General features: G+C 40.6%; 2 protein-coding genes across 27 annotated transcripts in view; both read right to left on the bottom strand.

Moving 5' to 3' along the window:
- Marchf8 (membrane associated ring-CH-type finger 8) overlaps window positions 1-4,499 on the bottom strand; it is a 71,942-nt gene extending 67,443 nt beyond the window's left edge. For 3 of the 11 annotated variants that reach the window (XM_006506640.4, XM_011241469.2, XM_017321749.2), the window contains exon 1: window positions 3,883-4,499. The gene's annotated coding sequence lies outside the window, so the exon portion shown is untranslated. Of the gene's footprint in view, window positions 1-3,607 lie in introns of all 11 variants that reach the window. The other 8 variants (XM_006506639.4, XM_006506645.3, NM_001302383.1 and 5 more) reach the window with 5 other exon arrangements.
- Window positions 4,500-8,674: 4,175 nt separating this feature from the next.
- Window positions 8,675-24,369, bottom strand: part of Zfand4 (zinc finger, AN1-type domain 4) — a 69,830-nt gene continuing 54,135 nt past the window's right edge. For 13 of the 16 annotated variants that reach the window (XM_006506506.4, XM_006506510.4, XM_006506508.4 and 10 more), the window contains 2 exons: window positions 13,774-13,891; window positions 8,675-12,749 (listed from right to left, as the gene is read on the bottom strand). In XM_006506506.4, the coding sequence (XP_006506569.1) occupies window positions 12,614-12,749; window positions 13,774-13,891 (254 nt within the window). In that variant the 3' untranslated portion in view covers window positions 8,675-12,613. The remainder of the gene's footprint in view (window positions 12,750-13,773; window positions 13,892-24,369) is intronic. The other 3 variants (NM_001309446.1, NM_001290338.1, NM_001290339.1) reach the window with 1 other exon arrangement.

Genomic DNA, 24,369 nt, shown 5'->3' with positions numbered 1-24,369 from the left:
ATTGCCACTCCAGATTTCAAGTATATTACAGAGCTATCATAATACAACAGCATGATCTTGGCTCAAAAATAGACATGCAGATCAATAGTAAAAAAAGAGAAGATCAACAAACATTCCTGGGAAAACGAGGACAATCCACAGGGAGAGGGAGGAGAAATAAATCACACAGGGACATTTGAAAAAGCCATGGGAAAGCAGATTATTTTGTTTACTTAAAATACACATAATACATAAAATACATATAATGTGTAGAAATGCATGTGCATATATATGTGTGTACTTAAACAAAGTTATTCCACTTGGGGTAACAACACTCCCCCTCAAAAACTACAGACTACCTAACAAAAATTCCAGTGACAATCATGAAAGAATCCTTTGGAGTGGTTAGTCAGGAGAGCCCAAGAGACTACCAAAACAATGCAGGCTATTGCCATTGCTCTTGATCACCTCCCAAAGTTTGAAAGTAACTCCATTTTGCTAAAGAAGGCACATATTTCTGACACAGGACTTGGAGGAATTAGGCTAGCTGTGAAGACCTCTTCCTTAAGGACTAGCTCTCACAGTACTGGAAGGTGCTATGCAATTTGCCAATGGAGGGAAATGATGCAACAATACTATCCAACTGTACCACCTACAAACCACAGCAATGACCAGAAAGACAAGATATTCCAAAAGGTGCAACAGAGATGTGGTGGTTTCAATGAGAATGACCCTATAGGCTCAGATATCTGAATGTTTGGTCTCTAGTTGTGGAACTGTTTTGGGAAGGATTAGGAGGTGTGGCCTTGTTGGAGGAAGTGTGTCACTGGAGGTGGACTTTGAGGTTGCAAAAACCCACACCATGCCTAGTCAGTCAGTCTGCCTATGCCCCCACCCCCCACAGCCTCCATCCCCACCCCCACCGCCCCTACCTCGTGCTTATGGATCAAATGTAAGCTCTCAGCTATTGCCAGGCTGTACACCATGATGGTCACAAACTCACCCTCTGAAACTGTAAGCAAGTCCTAAGTTAAATGATTTCTTTTACAAGTTCCCTTTGTCATGATGTCTTTTAACAGCAATAGCAAAGTAACTAAGGAACCAGCACTTGGATGCTGAGAGTAACCAATAGCTATCTATTTGGACTTAAAGCAAGCTCAACAGGAGAGGAAAATGTCTCATATTATAAATCTAACCAACTACCCCTGACTGGTGAGGTCTATGACCCTAGAGAAGGACCTGCTCTAGTAAATCAGCATAATTTCTAACTGCATTGTAAATACCATCATACTCACAAATAAGTATAGGTCTCCCTCCTTATCACAGAAGCTTCTTAAAGTGACAGACAGGAGCCAGTACAGAAAGCCACAAGGGGAGCCAACTGCAGATAACGGGCTGTTGGGTGAACAACAGCCCTAACTGATAGATCTACAACACAACCACAATGATTCAGGGAACAGATCAGAAGACAGAGAGCAAAGATGGAGGAGCCAGATGCCCAGGTTGTCTGCTACATGATAGTGTCTTCTGTATGACAGGGACACTGCAGCCACAAAATCTCATCAGTAAGGTTTCTTAGGGAAGACCTGAACAATGGCAGCATCTTTTGATATAACAATGTGGATGAGGGAAATCTCACAAGACCCCACCCTTGGAAGAAGAGCTACAGGCAATTAATCGCTGCTGAGAGAGAGCAAACCAATCTTCTCCAGGGATAAGTTCCCTGATAGGTTACCCAATCCTCCAATCCCAAATGGTCAGCCTTAACCACATATACATACAAGAAATACTAAAGGAACAGAATTCATGTGTTCATGTGTGTATGTAAAACAATAATAAAGACTACGAGGCTAAGAGGCCATATGTTTCAGAGGAAGCTGTGGGAGCAGAGGGAGAAATGGAGAGAGAGGGGACATGAAATCAGTACTCACGTGGGACGTTATAAACAACGGGCTGTGGGCTGCAGAACCAGTCACAGAGCAGTTACCTGGTTTGTGTGAGAGCCTGTGTTTAATCCTCAGAAAGAAAAGTGAAGAAACAGAACATGGTAGAGGAAAAAGAGGGACAGAACTCCTGTGACAGAAGATGCCCTTCAAGCAGATGGCTCACCCAACAGTAAAGAGGGCTCTTCATTTCTCGCTCCCACTGGTTGATTGTTTTGTTATCCGAGACTGGACAAAGGCCCTGTGCGTGCTACGCGTTCCCCCTGTTACAGAACCACATCTGCAGCCCCCAACAGGGAAGCTTAACAAGAGAATCTATTCCATCCTGTCTGGGCCTTGAACTAATTTCTCCTAATGCTGGTTTAAATGACATAGCCATGCTGGACTTAAAACACTCACATTTAGCAACAAGAAGCAAGGAAACCTTGTCTTCAAATAAATGATAAATTTGTTTTTAGTTTAGGTACATTCCACATATTTTGTGTTTACCTAAAATTCATATTTAATTGTGAATCGTGTGTTTCATCTGACAATCCTGGATGTAGCCAAGACATGCAACACAGTTTCATCGTCTGCCTATACTTAAAGAGAAGGTAAAGGAGGGAGTTGTCTTGGAAAAGACAATGTACCTCACCTGGGTGTCACAGACATTAGACGACCAACAGCCACCTCCTCACAAAGGACAAACTTTTTAAAATGTGTTCTCTGCCTCTATCTTCCCACTGCCAGGATCACAGTGCGCCACCGTGCCCAGCGATTTTCCCTGCTAACATCAAAGTTCAGTACATCTCTTATCAATAAAGTCTCCAGAAACAAGAAGTTAGGAAAGTACACATGGCTCTTTATTTTAACTTCCTCAGTAATTTCACACTCTGCATACCCTCATTCACTGCATCCAACAGGATATTTCGTTTGATTTTATTGAACATAGGGTCTCACACACTGAATCTCTCAAAATGCAAAATTTTCTTGCTTCAGATTTTCAACATTTAGTTTTTAAAAAAAAAAGTGTCCACATCATTCCATGTATAGTTCATACATTCTTTTTCACAGCACGTGATTTGAGTATTCTAAATGAAGTATTCCACTCCCATTTTGAGTAACTAACCAAGCAAGTACATGTGAAGTCTACTATATAGAAGCACGATTGCAGTCCCTCCTGGGGCTGATCAGAAATACTGCTGTTTTTTCCAAGAGATAAGTTATATATTTATTATTTCTCTAATTGCATAACATATAATCGAACAAAATAAAGAAAAAAAAAAATAATGGGAAGGGCCATACTTCATACGTATCTTGAGACATCATCAAATTAACAAAAACATAAAACGACAAAAAAAAAAAAAAAAAACCACTTCATAATAAATCTTGACAGCTGTATGACCACTGTGTGTCTTTACGTGGGGGAGACAAAGAAGCAGAAAAGGGCTGGCTTTCTTTCTTCCTTTGTTGTTGTTTTTTTTTTTTTTTTTTTTTTCAAATGGGCTTTCAGAGAAGCGTGTTTTCTTTTTAAGGGAGGTTTAGCTGCGTTAAAGATACGTGAGAAGAACGTGAGCCATTATAATCCTCCCCTAATAAATTCCCTATTTAAAAAAACTTGACTCAGATGAAGGAGTCCAAAAAAAAAAAAAAAACATTTTTAAAGACGAGCAAATGGGCGGCGATTAAAATGTAAAGCAGCCTACCTACGCTTTGCCTCCAGCGCTTCTACTAGAGCAGCACCGTCCAGACGCCACGTCAGGCACTCAGACACCAGGAATCCACACTTCCATCTCGGACGGACGCGGAGACTGAAGCAGAGGCAGGGAGGGAGGGTTGCCCGGTGCGCGCCCTCACAGCCCAGCCCGGGCAGGACTTCACCTGAGAGAGCCCGAGACCTTCGGCCGCCCGCCGATAGGGTGACCGGACCCCGCCCCGCAGCACGCGGCCTCTCCCCGGCCCGAGACCTCCGCGCACCCACCTGTCGCGGCCTCCCAGCGGCCACACCCCTGGTGGCCCGGAGCGCGCGGCCCCGCCACGCCGCACCTCGGCGCGAGCAGCTCAGGTGGGCGCGGAGCTCCACGCGCGGCCCGCTTCCTGCATGACCCGGGCCGGACGCAGCAGGGCCGCTGGGTCAGCGCGCAGCCTACACCACCCAGCGAGAGGACGCCGACTGACCGGTCACGTGACGCGCCGGTCACGTGCCCCGCCGCGCCTCAGGCTAAAAGCGTTGCTTTGGCGACCTGGGGCGCTGGGAAGGCGGGGTAGCGGCGGCGGCCGCCTGGTAGACTGGCGCTGGGTGAGGCTGCTGGTAGACTCCGCCCGGCTTCACCTTCTCAGTGTAGAGAAAGGTAAACCTTCCGGTGCGCTAGCAAATGAAGTGGGAGCGAGAACTACGCGGTAAAACGTTTGTGTGTATGGACGAGCAGGGTTTTTTGTTTTGTTTTTTCTCTCACTCCCTAACCTAGAGAGACTCTGAGTGTATATGGTATGGATATGTAAATATGGTATTCATAATTTTTATGAGGATATTTCTGTCCATGTAGACAAGACGTATTTGACTCTACTTTGTCTACATTAAACTCATCCCTGATTATACCTGTACACTGGTGTTGTGACTTGTCCCCACCACAGTACTGTTGGTTGGACCCAAAGATTCTCTCAGAAGCTATCATTCCTAACTTTTACAATTTCTTGACATTCTAATTTTCCTAAGTCACATCTTACAGAAGGAGAGGTTTTGGCCACTGGCAGTTTTATTTATCCAATAATCTTTATTACACGGTACATTCAAGGTATTTTTTTTTAAATTCATGAGAGATTTGTAAGGCAATCCCTGCAGTACTCCACGATTTTCTATTGTCTAGAAGTAAGTCTGTTGGTTTAGCTAATCAGGTTACTCAGCATACTCAAATATGCTGGTCAGTTTGCATACTATGCTGTTTAGAGAGCAAACTGTCAGGAGACAAAACATCTGGATCCATGTAGCAAAGCAAAAAATGGGTCCATTCCTGTAGATCACCTTGAAAGCAACATTCATCTAGAAGATGGAATGGTGAATTTTTTTCGTGCAGATTTTTGCTGTGGGAAGCAGCAGCTACAACCTGAGAGAATCCTCCTGCCCTGGTGGCAGGCTTTCCTATAAGGCAGGACTAAACTTCCATTAGTGTCGTACATGGGCAAGAAGAGTCAATTAAGTGATTTGGGGGTGTGGGAGCCTGCCATCCGAAGTGACAAAGATTTCCAAGTTCTAGAAGTGTCTGAGTAGTTGTGGAGCTGGAAATATTATTTAGGCAAAGCTAGAGTCTCCTAACACAAGGATTCCCTACCCAAGAGATTTCTGAAGCCTCTCTTCATCTAAAACAAAGCTCTGAGTCCTGAGACCAAAATCTTGCATCTGTCCAAACAAGGGAACAAACAGGAAGTGGGAAGAAACCTCTGTACTTAGAAGGTAAAGCTGCTAAAATAAAGAAAAAAAGCAGTTGCTTTGAGGTGACCATTTGCTCAATGCAAGAAGCCTCGTGGCCTTTGGTAAAAATCCTCCTGTCTGTGCTAAAGGGGATGACTTCCCTCCTAGACTGTAGATCAGGGGATGCCAAGTGAGGCATGAGCCAGGGGGCCAATGTTACCCTACAACTAGTCACACTCAACTCTTCAAATGCTTAAGCACACGTTTATCAGTTACGGGTTCCTTGCAAACAAAAGATGCTGTTACAGTCGATGTTAGTGTGCATGTGTAATTTCTGCCCCAGGAGGTTTTCAAGAGATCAGGAATTCAAGGTCAAGCCTAGACTACATAGTTGACCTAAAAAAAAAAAAACAGTGACAAAATATACTGCTGGTGTCTATGATCATAATGGCATTGAACAAGGTGAATCTGAAGTGTGAGGAATAACAGAAACAAATTAAGAGATGAATATCTATATCTTAACTATGCTGTTGAAAAGCAGCCCTTGAATCCACACTTCCTGATTTTAAGTCTTGGACAGCTTTCCACAAGAGCAACACCTGGGATAGCTTGTGAAAGAGGTTTCTTGTGGCTCCAGAGAGTCCAGTCCTAGATGACCTGACACTTCTCCTTCTTTGTAAAGACTCATTCTTCTAGAATGAGGTGTTTAGACAACTCTAGAATGGAAAAAAATCCAAAAGTGGGCATGGAGGCACATGCCTGTGGCCCCATCTATACCAAAGGCTGAGGCTGGATATCACTGAGTTGAATCAAGCCCTGAAGCTAGCCTGAACAACAGAACAAGACTCTGTATCCCTATAAGAAGAAAAGACACATTGCTTTCAGTATTTTAAATGGTTTTTAGTTTAGCATCTCATTTTTTAAACTCAAAACTTAAGATGAAGGTGGCTATATCACAAGACCTAATCACACTCAATATTTTGGCAACAGCACAAGAACAATGTGTCCTCAATTCACTAACATTTGTAAGCATAAATTAAATCTGTCTGATTCTGCCTTGTTTAATCATTCACTAACATCGTTAGCACACAATCATGGCCTTGCCATTTTAAGTGCTAATCTTAATCATGACAATTGACTATATCTGTTATTGTTTATGTGATTTGATGTCTTAAGTATTGACATCTGTCTTCTAGATTTCCTTAAGTCTCCAAGCAAGATCATATCCCCTGTACCGGCTAGGTTTGTGTGTCAACAAGCTGGAGTTATCACAGAAAAAGGAGCCTCCCTTGTGGAAATGTGTCCATGAGATCCAGCTGTAAGGCATTTTCTCAATTAGTGATCAAGGGTAGGAGGGCCCATTGTGAGTGGTGCCATTCCTGGGCTGTTCTGGATTCTACAGGAAAACACACTGAGCAAGCCAGTAACATTCCTCCGTGGGCTTTGCTCCTGCTTCCTGACCTGCTTGAGTTCCAGTCCAGACTTCCTTGGTGATGAACAGCAGTATGGAAGTGTAAGCTGAATAAACCCTTTCCTCCACAACTTGCTTCTTGGTCATGATGTTTGTGCAGGAATAGAAAAGACATCCCCTTAGTCCAGACAGGCTAAGACTCTTTTGATGTTAGTAGATATGCTCAACATCCGTAGTAAGTCTAAAGAAACTTTAACAGATGGAGCCTCCACCTTCTGAGGCACTTAAGGTTCAGAGGGAAATCAGGAAGACTAGGAAGATATGAAGCCATGGGTCCCCTCATGTGTACTCTTTGGTTGGTGGTTTAGTCCCTGGGAGCTCTGGGGGATGGTCTGGTTGGTTGATTTTGTTGTTCTTCCTATGGGGTTGCAAATCCCTTCAGGTTCTTCAGTCCTTTCTCTAACTCCTCCATTAGGGACCCTGTGCTCAGTCCAATGATTGGCTGCAAGCATAGGCCACTGTACTTGTCAGGCACTGGCAAAGCCTCTCAGGAGAGCTATATCAGGCTCCTGTCTGGGTTTGGTGACTGTATATGGGATGAATACAAAGGGTATCTCTTGCACAGTAAGGTCTAATAGATTTGCCTTGCTAGGCTTGGGACTCACTTTAGGAACTCTCATCCCTCACTGCTTTTCCCTTCTGCAGCAGTTATGTTATGACCATTGTTGGATTGTGGAAGCATAACATTTTTTGATTTCACAGGTTTCCAGCTGGTGAAGAGATTTTGCTTCAGGTTGAATCAGACTCAGTCTTACCTACACCTGCTATAGATGGCATTTAAGATAGAATGGACTATCTATCAGGTCTCATGAAACAAATTGAGAGTGTGGGACTGTGGGGCTGTGGGGCTGTGGGGCTGTGGGGCAAAAAATAATTTTCCATTTACATTTGCACATAACAATATGAATTTGTGGGGACAATAGTGGAATATTGTGGAATGAATTCATACCTCTGACCAAAATTCACATTGATGCCTTAAGCCCCAATGTGCTTTCCTTAAGTATAAGGACATAATTGTGATTAAGTTAGGTCAGAGCAGGGGCCTACGCTTCTAGTCTAGTATCTTCATTAGAAGAAATACAGCAGAGTTCTCATTCCTGGTTCCTTCCTGTGTGACTTTACCTCAATTTTGTGCATACACATGAATGATATGTGAGGCTATAACAAGAACACAGCCTATATGCAAGCTAGAAACCTCCACAAATGGACCCTGTTAGACCTACACATAGCACTTCCGGGTGCCGGGAACTGTCCTGACACAATTGCCACTCAAGCTGCCTAGTCTGTGGTATTTTATTCTGACAACCTGAGAAGACCACTAGGCTGAAAAACAGTGGGGGTACAGAGCTAATGTGTCATCTCACAGTCTTCACCAGTGACAGTACACAAAATGTCAGACTACCTACATATGTTGATGGTTATTATATATATTGATGGTGACTGCCAGAAAAAGAGGTTAACAGAAAAAAATCAGGTCTTTGATGAAAATTTGACTTTTCTAATTTTTTTTTTTAAATATAGCTTTTGCCGGGCAGTGGTGGCACACGCCTTTAATCCCAGCACTTGGGAGGCAGAGGCAGGCAGATTTCTGAGTTCAGGGCCAGCCTGGTCTACAGAGTGAGTTCCAGGACAGCCAGGGCTATACAGAGAAACCCTGTCTTGAAAAACTAACATATATATATATATATATATATATATATATATATATATATATGTGTGTGTGTGTGTGTGTGATATTTATATGAATATATAGATTTTTAAATATATATTACTTTCAGTAGAAATTGAAAACATTTAACAGCATCAAAGGGAAGCTAAGGCACCTTCATCTCCTTAGTCATTAAGATATTTTCACTCAGCTTTTTAAAATTCTAAATCAGCTTATTTCACTTCTTAAATTTAGAATAGTTTGTACTTTTATTTTGAAATCAATTATTTTAAAGTATATATCCATCCATAAACATCCTAAAACCATCTCATGTTTAGCAGTGTACAGAAGCCACACTTTAAAAAGTACTTCAAGATACAAAATCCGATTTATCATGATGGGTTAAGACTATTTTATAGCTAAGAGAAAATTCCTGTCTCGATTTTACAATTAAATCACTTCAGAAGTACTAATATCAAGCATATAAACATTTTTTCCAATGTCTGACTAAATTGCACTAAAAAAATTCTGGGTTTTGTTTTTGTTTTGTTGTTGTTACTGTTCATATTCAGAATCTTTGAGCAAAGTTGGCCTCTGACTATGTAAGCCAAGGATGCTGGAAACTTCTGACCGTCCAGCCTCTGCTTCTCCATGGATTCCAATCCAAATGTGGGATCACAGGAGATGTCAGGTGTGCAGCCCCACACCCAGTCCTGTGGCTTTGTATGCTAGGTAAGCTCTCTACCAACTGAGCTACGTCCCTAGGCCCCCAAAGTGACGTGAAATATTTTACATAGTTGAAAGTTTAAAATACTGCCAAGTTAAGGGAGGAGATCCATTGTAAGTCTGATGCCAGCCAAGGTTACACTGAGTTTCAGGCCACCCTGAGCTACAGAGTAAGAACCCGCCTGAAAACAACAACAGAAAGTTAAGAATACACACGTTCAGTGCTGTGTAACCAAATATGTATTGCTTTTACAAATCAAAAGCTGGGTATGAAATGCACTGAGATTTAAAATCATTTTATGTTACACAGGTTGTGCAATGTGGCAGGCAGCCCCTGTATTCAAGGCTGTTACCCAGGGCACACTCCTCATCACTGAAAGGAAGACAGATCTGAAGGCTCTGAGATCCCTTGCAATAATGATAAAAAAATTTTAAGTGTTTCATTTCTGGTCTACAGAGTGAGTTCTAGGACAGCCAGGGCTACAGAGAAAGCCTGTCTCAGAAAACAAACAAACAAACAAACAAAAAACCAAAGTGTTTCATTTCTAAATGACTCAAAAACTACAAAGTAACTCACCTGTGGGCTGGGGTGTGGCTTGGTGGCAGGGTGCTTGCTTAGGCTATGGTCTCATCCCCAGTATCAGGCAAAACTTGATGCAACTTTGACCAAAATCATTCATAGAACTTAAGACTTAAGACTTATTCCTACTAATAATTATGAGCTAAAAGTATGCAAAACATATATCCAATCTAACTACATATTCATATTTATATAATAAATATGCTTTGGTTCATTTTTCAGTGCCTGTGCATATGAAATTTTTTTTGTTTTTGTTTTGTTTGGTTTGGTTTTTTTGTTTTTGTTTTTTGTTGCTTTTTTTTTCAAGACAGTATTTTTCTGTAGACCAGGCTGGCCTTAAACTCAGAGATCTGCCTGTGAGTCTGGGATTAGAGGTGTGAGCTACCTCCTCCTGGCATTTTTAAAAATATATTTCTAAACCATATTTATTACTTGGTAGGAGAGGAAAGACATGAGCCGGCTGTGGTGGCACATGCCTTTAATCCCAGCACTCGGGAGGCAGAGGCAGGTGGATTTCTGAGTTCAAGGCCAGCCTGGTCTACAAAGTGAGTTCCAGAACAGCCAGGGCTAGCTACACAGAGAAACCCTGTCTCAGGGGGAAAAAAAAAAGGAGAGAAAAGACATAATTTCTCACAGATATGTCATTACCCTTTACTTATTCCTCTAAAAGCATGCCTTTCAGGGCTAGGGAGACACTTCAGTGATTGAGCGCTTACACTGCAAGCAAGCATGGGCAAATGCTCAGTGGCTGGGCATGGCTCCAAGTGCCATAATGACAACATTGACAGGGTGACCACAAGCAGGGACAGGCAGGTCCCGGGAGCTGGTTAGCCAGCATGGCAGCCAACATGGCAAAAACCTGTTTCAAGTCAATATGGTGGAGAATGATAGATACCTAACTGTTCAGGGATGGGCAGGTCTAAGGCTTTCTCAGAGGCACCAGTGAAAAGACAAAGGGAACCTACTGCTGTGTCTTTGCCCAAAAGTAGACTTGGCAAGGGCTGGGCTGGTGCTGGGGCCAGGGCCTCAGAGGAGTTAAAGGATTTGGTCCCTAGAAACTTGGCTTTTTCCCCTAAAGAGGCTGGAGTAATCAGTCCTAAGGCCACTACGTGCTCTGTTGTGATGAACTTGAGGAAGCCTGTGTTCCCTTTTGTACAACATTGCTGGACTCACTTCATGCTAACTTCATTCCATTATTCGATAGTTTCTGTTAACTCTGTCCTACTCTGCTGTGGAAATAGAATTTAAGATGCTGTACTTGTTAAGCTTGCTAAGCATAAGATCTCCAAACACCAGTGTCCCCACCTTCTCATCTCCTACCTGTCTCACTGAGGACCCTGCCACTGAAGAATGACCTGTTGGTGCAGCTCACTTGACATCCTGCTCTGGCCTCATGTATCCTTCAAATGCACTCATGTGCCACACATACAAAGCATGTCTTCAGCAGAGTGTTAACTCCAGCCTATAATCCTAGCACAAGAGAGACTGAGGCTTAAAGGCTGCTGCGAATTCAAAGGCTTGCCTGGGCTACACAGTGAGTCAAAGGCAGCCTTGGCTACAGTCTTGAGAGCCTATCTCAAAAAACAAAAAACAAAGCAAACCAACAAACAAAAGCATACCCTCCATCTTTAATTGTAAGGCTCCTTCCTCTATTACCGTTCTCTTTAACTAATCTCCTTTACTATAGGTCTGATGGCAGGTCTGTCCCTCACCATTCAATCTCCTCTATGACGTGAGAGAGGAGTATCAAGAGTTCTCCAGGCAACCCTCAGTGGAGTGAGTGGTCTATGACACACTAAAATGGCCTTTGGGAGCCCCTGTGGGAAACAAGGGTGCAGCCCCTAACTTAGCCGCCTGACAGCTGTTGCCTCACATTCAACATTAGCTTCAATGGCCCTCCAAAGTCCTGAATAGAAAATTCATTCTACCTAAGAACAAAGCCCTCAGACCTTAAAATAATACCTTTATACTGCCAGTCATTTCCCCCAAGTATAATAAATCAGTTATTTATTTAAGTACTTTATAAAAGAAAATGTATTGTAAATAATCAAATAAAGTCATAGTGAAGTTGAATATTTATTTGAATTTCCCCTGTAAAAGCACTCAATATGTAAGAAAAATAAACCAAGTTTGTGAGACTTTAAAAAAATATATATATAGCCATTTTTGAAAGTGAAAAGTTGGATTCTTTTTTCAATGGCAACAAGTAAGATACTGTTATTTTAAAACTACCATTTAAAAAGTAGTATTTTTTTAAATGTATACTATATTAACATGATGTGTTCTACAGAATGGATACATATATGAATGCCAATCTGAATATGGAAGAAATATATGTGTTAAAAATCACATGTTTAAAAAAAACCAAATGTTCTTTTAAAAAGAACCTGCTAGTAACCTTCATAAACTTTCACATGCGGGATTTATTCTTTAAAAAATATCCCATTTATCCCATCCCCCCAAGAAAAGAAAGAAAAAAGGCAAAATGTGCTCAGTTTGAACAGAGCCATATGGAACCACTCACTGCTGTACAACATGGAAGCCTAGTTATGTGGCCAATAGCAACTTCCTAAAGTGCATCTTTGGAAGATTTGTCTAATAATTCCAATCTCAAATGTAAAATACTTAACACAGACATGCAATAACAAAACTAAATCATTATAGTGTAAAGTTTTTAAAACTACTTTTAAAACTTTTGATTCACCAAAGAATAAAGACATCAATACAGTAGGCATTTTCAGTCTCCAACAGTGCACACTATGTGCGCTTGTTATTTGGCAAATCTTTTGGAGTCGAACAAAAATAATGCAGTCTAAACAATATTTCTCTGTCAAATATAATCGATTCCTCAGGCAAAGCAGTAAAGCGCAGAGAAGAATTAGATTTTGGGAAGTTTTGGTGCGTTGACCACAGGGTTGGCCTCCTCTAAGTATCTCCTCCCTGCACTTTTGTAGTCGTAAGTGCAGCCGTGAGCTTCTGCATAACGGTGAGATGCACAGAAGTTGTTTCCACATCTAAAGCACAAAGAAACTTTATGTGAATACTCACATTTCCACGGAGGGCTCATCTCTTTAGCTTGACTTAAAGTGGACCAACAAAGCCCTCTGGATCTCCTTAGCAATTTCAGTACCAACAGTTCCCCCCCCCCCACTTCACGCAGCAGTATAAAGCCCCCAAAGAACTACTTGTTCATGAATGACAGCTATACATCTTATTGAAGTAAAAAAAAAAGAAGAAAAGCTAGTAAACATGTCTCTTGTGTTAGAAAATTTGAATTCTAAGAAATTAAGTCTAGAAAGGAAAATTAGGTGATACAGAAATTAGCTATTTAAGGCTGGGTGGGCATGGTCTGTGTCTAATCCCAGCAGGAGGCAGAGGCAGAACTTTGTGAATTCAAGGCCAGTCCAGTGTACATAGCAAGATCCAGGCCAGCTAGGGCAAATCACGAGACTCTGTCTCAAAACAAAAAACAAACATACAAAACCTATAAACCAACAAAAAGCTATGCCGTAAGAGAACTTAAAACACATGACCAGCAACGAAATAAGTTATTTTATGTGAACAGAATACAGGCCATACTTCTTTTCAATCTTTGTCCTCACACAAATGGAAGATATCAATGTTAATGAAAGACATACTTACAAAAGGAAATTTTATATGTGTGTGTGTGTGTGTGTGTGTGTGTATACATATTTTTTTGAAATAACTGTACCAAATGTTAAAATATATAGCAAGCTAAACACCAATTGGGTTGTTTTGTTCAGTTTATAGAAGGAGGAGAGGGCTCTTCCAAGCACTATTAAAACAAGTCAAGTGGCCTAAATATCCTAGTTCAGTGACTGTGTAGTGTCTACGTAGGCTTTTTGGAAACTGAAGAGTTATCCATCTCTCTCTGGCTAATTAGGAATTCATGTGAGGGCTGCTATTAGAACATCATCTGGATGTTATAAAAAGCCGTTTAAACGTGTTTTATTCTGTCTTATACCATGCTGAGTCCCCACAGAGAGAGCCTCTCGGCTTCTCCAGCTGGCCACCTGCCTGCATTCAAAGCTAGTGGCCAGTCCTGTTTTCTTTCCACAAAGAAAACAATGTTTCATTATTTTCTTCTTTGTTTGAAGAGGGGCTTTCACAGGTGGAAGGTGGTGGATGCTTTCTCCTGTTCAGAGAAAGAACACCTTATTAGTACAAACATAAAAATTGTACTTTTGAACAGCCGCTAAGTATAACATTCCTGTCTTAGTATCAATCTATACAAATTTAATTTGTAATATTTTATATCTAAAATAATTTAAGAAATGAAGTGGCAGCAGATGTTTTTGTGTATCATGTTTCTATTAACTAAAACCTGATTTCTAACACAGAATTTTATACTTTTTGTACAAACCAATACCATTGTGATAACACCTAAGCGTAATTGACTTAAATACAGCCCAGCAAACATTAAGGAGAATTATGAAAATCCTATGTGAGGAACCCTCTTGAAGCAATATAATCATCCTGTGTGTAAATATGAAGACACACCGAAATATTATGAAACTCATCTTTTACACAACCGAGAGTAAATTTCACTACAAATAAACAAGCCATTTATTTTTTCAAAACTTTGATTACTTTTAAAATAACAGAATAAAGGCCTTAGCATGTAAAGGCAACCTGACTTCAATAACTAAGACCTAGGTGGTAGAAAGAAAAAAACTAATTCCACAACTCACTGACTTCAACCATGGCATATGCCTGCCCTTATTCCTCAAAGACAAAAAAAGACAAAGATGGCCTGGCCCCATTCTTCATGGGAGAAGTCCCTGTTGAGAGGGAAGTTGGAGGTAAGAGGGGATAGATATAGTAGTATTTCATTGTATCCAAGCATAAAAACCTCAAAAATAAAGAAAAAATTCTTTAAACGAGTACTGAAGCAATGTTTTTAAGTGCTTTAAATGCAAATTCCATTTACATATGTTAGAAAGCCTCTGAACAGTTTCTTTTCTTTTTGTTGTTTTGTTTGTTTGTTTGTTTGTTGAGACAGGATTTCTCTACATAGTCCTGGCTGTTTTGGAAAGTACTGTGTAGACCAGGCTGGCCTCAAACTTAGAGATCTGCCTGCTTCTGCTTCTCAAGTGCTAGGATTAAAGATGTGTGCTACCATGCTTGGCTGTCTCCGAACTTTTTGAATGTGTTATTATTATTTAAAATATAATATTAATAGTGAGTGGATATATTTAGCTTAATTCCATAGTACTAGCTTTCCAAATATATTTACTAAATTCTATACCATTGTAACATTTAACATTTTGGTTTAAAAACAAGAGCATATAATGAAAGAAGTATGTCATTAATTGCCAAGTTATATAGTTTTAATATGCATCAAATGTTAATAAACTTTAAGTTTTAAGCAGAGAGTCTCAGAGCTGCTGTTCATAGCTGTTAAACAGAGCAATCCGAGAGCACAGAAATGTTTGGTAGTATTCAAAGGCCAAACTAGAAAAACAGCAAGAACAAGAACAAGGCCTGGGCAGGGCAGGGCAGGGCAGGGAGGACTGGGCAGGGCACTGTCCGAGGTGCATAGTCTACATCGGGAGCTAATACTGCTTTGTAATTAAAGCTTTGTAAAGTTCTTTATGGGTTCATATTTTGGATTTTCAATTGGTGGATTTTTACCTTTTCTTTTTTGAAAGCACAGACTGGGTGGCTGTAAGCCTAGCAAAATAAATCTGCTTTATTACCTATCTAAAAGGCACTCCTAGGTTTTACATAAAGCTAGACACACAAAATTATCAGCCAACTGAATGACCTATGATCTAGTTAATGAAAGCTGACCCCTCAAATGCCAGAACTCCAGGGCCAAGAAGTGGGAGTGGGGGGGGGAGGGGGGGGAGTATGGGGGACTTTTGGGATAGCATTGGAAATGTAAATGAAGAAAATACCTAATTAAAAAAAAAGATTCAGCCTTTATTCAGAAATAAAGATTAGTCTCAGTGAAAAAAAAGAAAAAAGAAATAACAAAACCATTCCACTATGCTAATAAAATCTCTACTTCTAAACCGGGCGTGGTGGCGCACGCCTTTAATCCCAGCACTCGGGAGGCAGAGGCAGGCAGATTTCTGAGTTTGAGGCCAACCTGGTCTACAGAGTGAGTTCCAGGTCAGCCAGGGCTACACAGAGAAACCTTGTCTCGAAAAAAACGAAAACAAAAACAAAAACAAAAACAAAAACAAAAATTCTCTACTTCTTAAAAAAAATAGGGAGGGAATTGCTTATTGGTAGAGCACATGCTAAGCCTTCATATGACCCCCATATTCAATCTCCAGCTCCAAATAGATGAAGAGGCTCTTATAAAGAACATAGAAATCTATTGCAGAACGACAAATGGGAGTTTGCTGACTAAGCTACTGGCTTTGAATCTCAGCTTAGTATTGTATATTCCTTCCTAACTGACTTGGTTCAGTACAGTCACATGATCATCCTTTCCTTTCAGAATGCATAGCTCAGGATTTTTCAGCTTTTTCATTCAAGTGCTTCTATGAATATTCTCAGACAAAACACAGTTGTGACAAATAAGAGGCACAAAACAAGAATGGCAGTTATCTTCTGTGAGAAGTCTCTGTAGATGCTTCTAGTCACTGATTGACAAAGTATGCATTAGTCATCTACTGCATGCTAGGAGCCATTACTACTATGTGCCATTCTGGGATTCTTTTCATTGGTATTGAAAGCTAACTTTCCAGAGTCATTTCCTGGACATTTATCACTTTAAGCATTCCCCTGGATAAAACAGCATCCATAATTCCCTCTTCTAGTAAAATGCTACTTGTCCTGTAAGACTTTATCCACTGACTACCCTTCTCTAGACTCTCATCCATGTGTCAAACACAGTGAGGTAACACTCCAGTGCTGAGCTACCTTTCCCAACAGGATGAAAAGTATTTGGAATAGCTAACTCTTTTCATGTTTCCTAGCTAATATTTGATCTAATACAATAATAATCACTCACCCAACAGGAATCCAAAGGCTGATAAATTAATGTTACAAATTCAAGATTGATAGCCAGCTGTCTAAAGCTGATGGCTAGAACTAACACAATGGGTAAAATCTCTAAGGGAAGCCTGATGGTGAAGAGAATACGCGAAAGAACTTATAATTTACTTTAAAGATACACAGATCCTTCTAGGTACCCAGGATGACAGCATTGTTATTCTGAGAGGAAACAGCAGCAGATGTCATAGGTTCTACTTTGAGGAATCATGGGATGTTGGCAGCTTTTAATGCCTTAAACACAAATTAGATCACCAAAAAATGTCATATGGGGACAGAAAGGATTGTCACAAACAGTATAGAAGAAACAGATTTCTAATAAAGGGGTTGGGGTACAGCTTGACTTTGATCCCCACCAACACAAAATAAACAAAACCCTAGCCAAGAAGAAAAAAGCAAATAAAAACAAAAAACAATCTATAATAATGTACTGCTCCATAATTAACAAAGAGAGACCTGGGATATAATATGGTGGTAAACCATGTGCTTAGCAGAAACAAGGTCCTGAGTTTGGTCACAGCACCATGCAGAGAGTAAAAGGGGGTTGGGGGGGGGGGCGCTAGTGAAAGAAAAAACCCTGCTGGGTATGAGCTCAGCAGCACTATCAGAAGAGCAGCATGCGATGGAAGGACAATGGTGCTGGGAGCGTAGGCAGGTAGGCAGGGATGACAGCAGCCAACTCCACAGAGGCTGATGGTGCAGGCAGGACGGATCTGAGTGTGTGTCAGGGGAAATAACACTTCTAACAGAAAAAGAGGATACATAATAGTAACCACAACAGAGTCCTGCTGTCATGCACACAAACATTTAGACCAATGGACTAGAAAAGCATAGATCAGAAAGACAGCTTTACTTCATATATGGTCAAATAATTTTCAAGAGGTTTGCCAAGACCATTCAATGGTCTTTTCAACAAATGAAGGTTATAACAACTGCAAAAGAGTAAAATTGATACTCTATGAGTGAGTCTGTCCACACCGCAGCCACCCACTCTGCTTGCATCGTGTACTCTCCTGTAGCCCTGGACACCAGATATTAGCCCCACCCAGTCAAACCTTCCTGCCAGCCATCCAGCCATCAGGCCACCCTGGAACCTCATGGCATCCTCCTCCCTTGTTAGGACATCAAGAGGATTATAAATAAATATCAGAATGAAGACTATGAAAACACACCTGATTGAGATAATAAAGATAATTCAAAACATGAAAATAGACTTTAATAAAAAGAGCATCTCTGAAGAAAAGTCAAGCTGAAATAAAAATCCAAACAAAAAACTTGGAAAATAAAACAAAATAATCATAGGAAAGCCTTATCAATAGGTTAGGCCAAGTGAAATATAGAGAGTATCAGATGTTGAAGACATCTGAGTAGAGGAGATAGATCATCCAGTCAAAAAAAGTATTAAATTTTAAAACAAACAACCTAGAAGGTGGCATGGGAGAGAGAGAGAGAGAGAGAGAGAGAGAGAGAGAGAGAGACAGACCCCCTATGCCCTCGCTGCTTGAGGCTGGCAGGAGAGCTAACGCTGAGATCATAAGAGTGAGAGAGCTGAGCCTGCACCTTGCCTGGACAGCACAGTAAAGTTGGCCATGTTAACAAAGGGATGGGTAAGCCACCCCTAGAACATGAGAGAAGGAGAGCTGAGCCTGCCTTTTGACAGCTGCAGCACTGGGTGAACTAGCCAGGGCAGTGCTGGAGAACTTGCCCTGGTGGTGTAGGCACAGGTGAGCTGGCAAGCTGATCAACTTAGCTACCTCCCAGGCCCAGATCCAGGGTTTTGAGTTGAGCCACCACAACATTTACCCTATATATGATCTGCTGGAGTGTGGGAAAGGGCTGGCCTTGCAGATCTAAAGCTGCAGGATCTCCATGACACAGGGCAACAACAGGATATCAGAGAGGGGTCCCCATGAGGATCCAGTATTGATAGTGTAGCAGAAGCCAGAGGCCTTGAACTAGACCAATGACTCACTGCAATGAACTCACTGCAAGTAAGTAAGGATGTTTGGACAAAGGGCTATACTGTGACACACTACAGCTCCCATGACAAGATTTTTTTTTTAAATTCTATCTTGTCTTAGGGTTTTACTGCTGTGAACAGACACCATGAACAAGCCAACTCTTATAACGGACAGCATTTAATTGGGGCTGGCTTACAGGTTCTGAGGCCCAGTCCATTATCATCAAGGCAGGAAGTATGGCAGCATCCAGGCAGGCATGGCACTGGAGGAGCTGAGAGTTCTATATCTTGTTCCAAAGGCAAACAGGAGAAGACTGGCTTCCAAGAAGCTAGGAGGAAGGTCTCTCAAAGCCCACCCCCCACAGTGACATACTTCCTCTACCAAGGCCATATCTATTCCAACAAGGCCACACCTTCTAATAGTGCCACTCCTTGGGCCAAGCATATTCAAACTACCACATATCTTCTTTTCTCTTGATGGGGAGGTTGCAAGGACAAAGAGACTGAGATACAAGAACTGAGAAATGAGTGGGGTTGGGGTGCATGATATGAAATTCACAAAGGATCAATAAAAAGTTAAAAAAAAAAGAAAAATCAGAGCTGAAATTAATGAAATAGAAATGAAAAGAACAATCAAAAAGTGACTGGAGCCGGGCGTGGTGACACACGCCTTTAATCCCAGCACTTGGGAGGCAAAGGCAGGCGAATTTCTGAGTTTGAGGTCAGCCTGGTCTACAGAGTGAGTTCCAGGACAGCCAGGGCTACACAGAGAAACCCTGTCTCAAAAAAACAACAACAACAAAAAGTGACAAATAGTTATTTGAAAAGATTAACAATATTGACAAACCTTTAGCCAACATAATCAAAAGGATCAAATTTATAAAACCAGAGATTGAAAGACAAGTATTACAAGATATTGAAGAAATTCAACCTTCAAAATCTATAGCTTACTAAAATGAAAGATAAAAGAAATGGGTAAATTTCTCTCTATATATGCTCTACAAAAATGTAATCAAGATGCAGCAATTTAAATAGTCATAGAACAACCAATGACATATAAGCAGTTAAAAGTTTCCAAATGAAAGAGCCCAGGGCCAAATGGATAAAAGGCAAAATTTTACCAGATCTTCAAAGACAAATGATCAACACTCATATTATGCCATAAAATATAAAAAAGCAATTTAAATGAATCTTTTTTGTTTGTTTGTTTGTTTGAGACAAGGTTTCTCTGTGTAGCCCTGGCTGTCCTAGAACTCACTTTGTAGACCGGGCTGGCCTCGAACTCAGAAATCCACCTGCCTCTGCCTCCCAAGTGCTGGGATTAAAGGCATGCACCACCACCGCCTGGCAATTTAAATGAATCTTAAGGCAGGACTTTAAAACAGCAATTATGACTATGTCCCCAAACCTTAAAAAGAATATGAATAAATGCCAGAATGAAAACTATAAAAAATGCAAACAGTTAAATAAAATAATTTTTTAAAAAAGTGAAATATGAACACTGAATTAGAATCACTAAAGAAAATCCAACCATGCCAGACCTAAAGCTTTACTACAGAGCAATTGTGATAAAAACTGCATGGTACTGGTATAGAGACAGACAAGTAGACCAATGGAATAGAATTGAAGATCCAGAAATGAACCCACACACCTATGGTCACTTGATCTTCGACAAGGGAGCTAAAACCATCCAGTGGAAGAAAGACAGCATTTTCAACAATTGGTGCTGGCACAACTGGTTGTTATCATGTAGAAGAATGCGAATCGATCCATACTTATCTCCTTGTACTAAGGTCAAATCTAAGTGGATCAAGGAACTTCACATAAAACCAGAGACACTGAAACTTATAGAGGAGAAAGTGGGGAAAAGCCTTGAAGATATGGGCACAGGGGAAAAATTCCTGAACAGAACAGCAATGGCTTGTGCTGTAAGATCGAGAATCGACAAATGGGACCTAATGAAACTCCAAAGTTTCTGCAAGGCAAAAGACACCGTCAATAAGACAAAAAGACCACCAACAGATTGGGAAAGGATCTTTACCTATCCTAAATCAGATAGGGGACTAATATCCAACATATATAAAGAACTCAAGAAGGTGGACTTCAGAAAATCAAATAACCCCATTAAAAAATGGGGCTCAGAACTGAACAAAGAATTCTCACCTGAGGAATACCGAATGGCAGAGAAGCACTTGAAAAAATGTTCAACATCCTTAATCATCAGGGAAATGCAAATCAAAACAACCCTGAGATTCCACCTCACACCAGTCAGAATGGCTAAGATCAAAAATTCAGGTGACAGCAGATGCTGGCGAGGATGTGGAGAAAGAGGAACACTCCTCCATTGTTGGTGGGAGTGCAGGCTTGTACAACCACTCTGGAAATCAGTCTGGCGGTTCCTCAGAAAACTGGACATAGTACTACCGGAGGATCCAGCAATACCTCTCCTGGGCATATATCCAGAAGATGCCCCAACAGGTAAGAAGGACACATGCTCCACTATGTTCATAGCAGCCTTATTTATAATAGCCAGAAGCTGGAAAGAACCTAGATGCCCCTCAACAGAGGAATGGATACAGAAAATGTGGTACATCTACACAATGGAGTACTACTCAGCTATTAAAAAGAATGAATTTATGAAATTCCTAGCCAAATGGATGGACCTGGAGGGCATCATCCTGAGTGAGGTAACACATTCACAAAGAAACTCACACAATATGTATTCACTGATAAGTGGATATTAGCCCCAAACCTAGGATACCCAAGATATAAGATATAATTTGCTAAACACATGAAACTCAAGGAGAATGAAGACTGAAGTGTGGACACTATGCCCCTCCTTAGATTTGGGAACAAAACACCCATGGAAGGAGTTACAGAGACGGAGTTTGGAGCTGAGATGAAAGGATGGACCATGTAGAGACTGCCATAGCCAGGGATCCACCCCATAATCAGCATCCAAACGCTGACACCATTGCATACACTAGCAAGATTTTATTGAAAGGACGCAGATGTAGCTGTCTCTTGTGAGACTATGCCGGGGCCCAGCAAACACAGAAGTGGATGCTCACAGTCAGCTAATGGATGGATCATAGGGCTCCCAATGGAGGAGCTAGAGAAAGTAGCCAAGGAGCTAAAGGGATCTGCAACCCTATAGGTGGAACAACATTATGAGCTAACCAGTACCCCGGAGCTCTTGACTCTAGCTGCATATATATCAAAAGATGGCCTAGTCGGCCATCACTGGAAAGAGAGGCCCATTGGACTTGCAAACTTTATATGCCCCAGTACAGGGGAATACCAGGGCCAAAAAGGGGGAGTGGGTGGGCAGGGGAGTGGGGGTGGGTGGATATGGGGGACTTTTGGTATAGCATTGGAAATGTAAATGAGTTAAATACCTAATAAAAAATGGAAAAAAAAAAAAAAAAAAGAAAATCCAAACTAGAATAAAATAGGAAAGACTCAGGAAATGAGACCATATGCTCCCCCCAAAAATGGATAAATCAGTCACAGAAAATGTTAAATCTAAACAACAACAACAACAACAGTAAACTCCAGATAAAAAAGTGGAGGAATTCTGGTACACTATGAAAGGGCCAACCCTACAAATAATAGATATAGAAGAAAAGAGAAGAGACCTACCTAGGTCTAAGGCATGGAAAATGAAGTCATGAAGAAAATTTCCCAAATCTAAATAAAAGGATGCCAATTAAGGTGCAGGAAACTACAGACCAAATAGACAGGGCCAGAAAAGAAACTCCTTATGACAGACAATCAAAACGCTACATTCCAGAATAAGGAAAGGATAACAAGGGGAAAGACCAAGTCACAGAAAGACCGCCTGTCACAATGGCACCTGGCTTTTCAGAGGAGACTGCAGGCTGGAAGGGCCTGGACAGATGTTTCACAATCTCTGAGAGACCACACGCCAGCCCAGACTACTACACCCAGCAGAACTTCCAATCACAACTAAAGGAGAAAGAAAAACATTTCATGATAAAAACAGATGTGAGCAATTTCTGTCCAACAATCCATCACTACAGAGAGTACTGGAAGGAATAATTTGGCCTGAAGAGAAGATTAACTACACCCAAAAATTACAAACAATCCTAGAACAGTTAACCAAAAGAGGTCTCAAACAACAGAACAGGAATTAATAAGCACTACTGAATAAGAACTCTCAGTGTTACTGGTCCCAACTTCCCTATTAAAAGGGAAAATAGACAAACTAGCAGACTGGATTAGAAACAGAATCCACCTTTATGCTGCTTCCAAGAAACACAGCTAACCATCAAGGACAGAAACCAACCTAAGGTAAAAGAATGGAGAAAGATATTCCAAGTAAATAAAACCAAGAAGTAAAAGCCACATAGAAATGCAGTATCGAGCAAAATAAATTTCAAAACAAAATTAATCAGAAAGTACATGAAAGAACACTACACACACTACTGAAAAGAAAAATTTACTATGAGATATTATAACTCTAAACATTTATTCACAAAACCCCCACTTCCATAAAACAAACACTACTGTATCTAACCACACATTGATGCCAATCTCACCAGTAGACAAATCATCTAGACAAAGATTAAAAAAGGAAACTGAAATTAAATAATATCATAAATCAAATGGATCTATAAGGCATCTACAGAGTACTACACCTAAACACCAACAAATGCACACTTGTCTCAGGAGCTCATAGAATTTTCTCCAAAATTTACTTCATACTAGGATACAAAAGACTCAACAGGAAAATTGAAGAAAAAAAAAAAGTCCTACATTAATCTGACAAAAACAGAAAGTATGCAAACTCATGGAAACTAAACAACTCACTATTGAATGAAAATTAAGACTGGAATCAATAAACAAAATTAAAAACTTCTTAGTTTTGTTTTCTAGTAAAAGGATAAAAAAAAAAAAGACGATTGACAAAATCCAACATTCCTTGTTGATAAAAAGTCCTGGAGAGGCTAAGAATACACAGAACCTGCCTCAACATAATAAAGGCAGTTTACAGGAAGCCCACAGCCAACATCAATCTAAAAGAAAAGAAACTCAAAGCATTTCCACTAAACTCAGGAACAAGACAAGGCTCTTTCTCCCTACCTAGTCAATATAGTACTTGAAGTCATAACTAGAGCAATATGACAACTGATAAATTTTTATTTGTAGATGATATGATTTTATACAAAAAAGACCAGACGGGCATGGTGACGCACACCTTTAATCCCAGCACTTGGGAGGCAGAGGCAGGCGGATTTCTGAGTTCGAGGCTAGCCTTGTCTACAAAGTGAGTTCCAGGACAGCCAGGGCTATACAGAGAAACCCTGTCTTGAAAAAAAAAAGAAAGAAAGAAAGAAAGAAAGAAAGAAAGAAAGAAAGAAAGAAAGAAAGAAAGAAAGAAAGAAAGAAAAGACCTTGAAAACCCTACCAGGAAACTTCTACAGCTGATAAACACTTTCAGCAAAGTAGCAGGATACAAAATTAACATTGCATTTGGTAGTCATTTCTTGGATATGATGTCAAAGGCTGAGTACCAATGGAGATATAGACAAACTAGAGTTGATTAAAATTAAGCTAAAAACTTGTACTTCAAAAGATGTTTTCTTTTGTTAAGAGTAGTTTTCTTACATCTATTAATTTTC

This window comes from Mus musculus, chromosome 6, assembly GCF_000001635.26.
Source record: "Mus musculus strain C57BL/6J chromosome 6, GRCm38.p6 C57BL/6J".
Taxonomy (NCBI): domain Eukaryota; kingdom Metazoa; phylum Chordata; class Mammalia; order Rodentia; family Muridae; genus Mus; species Mus musculus.
Note: the sequence above shows the minus strand (reverse complement) of the source record. Positions and strands in the feature narration are given on the sequence as shown.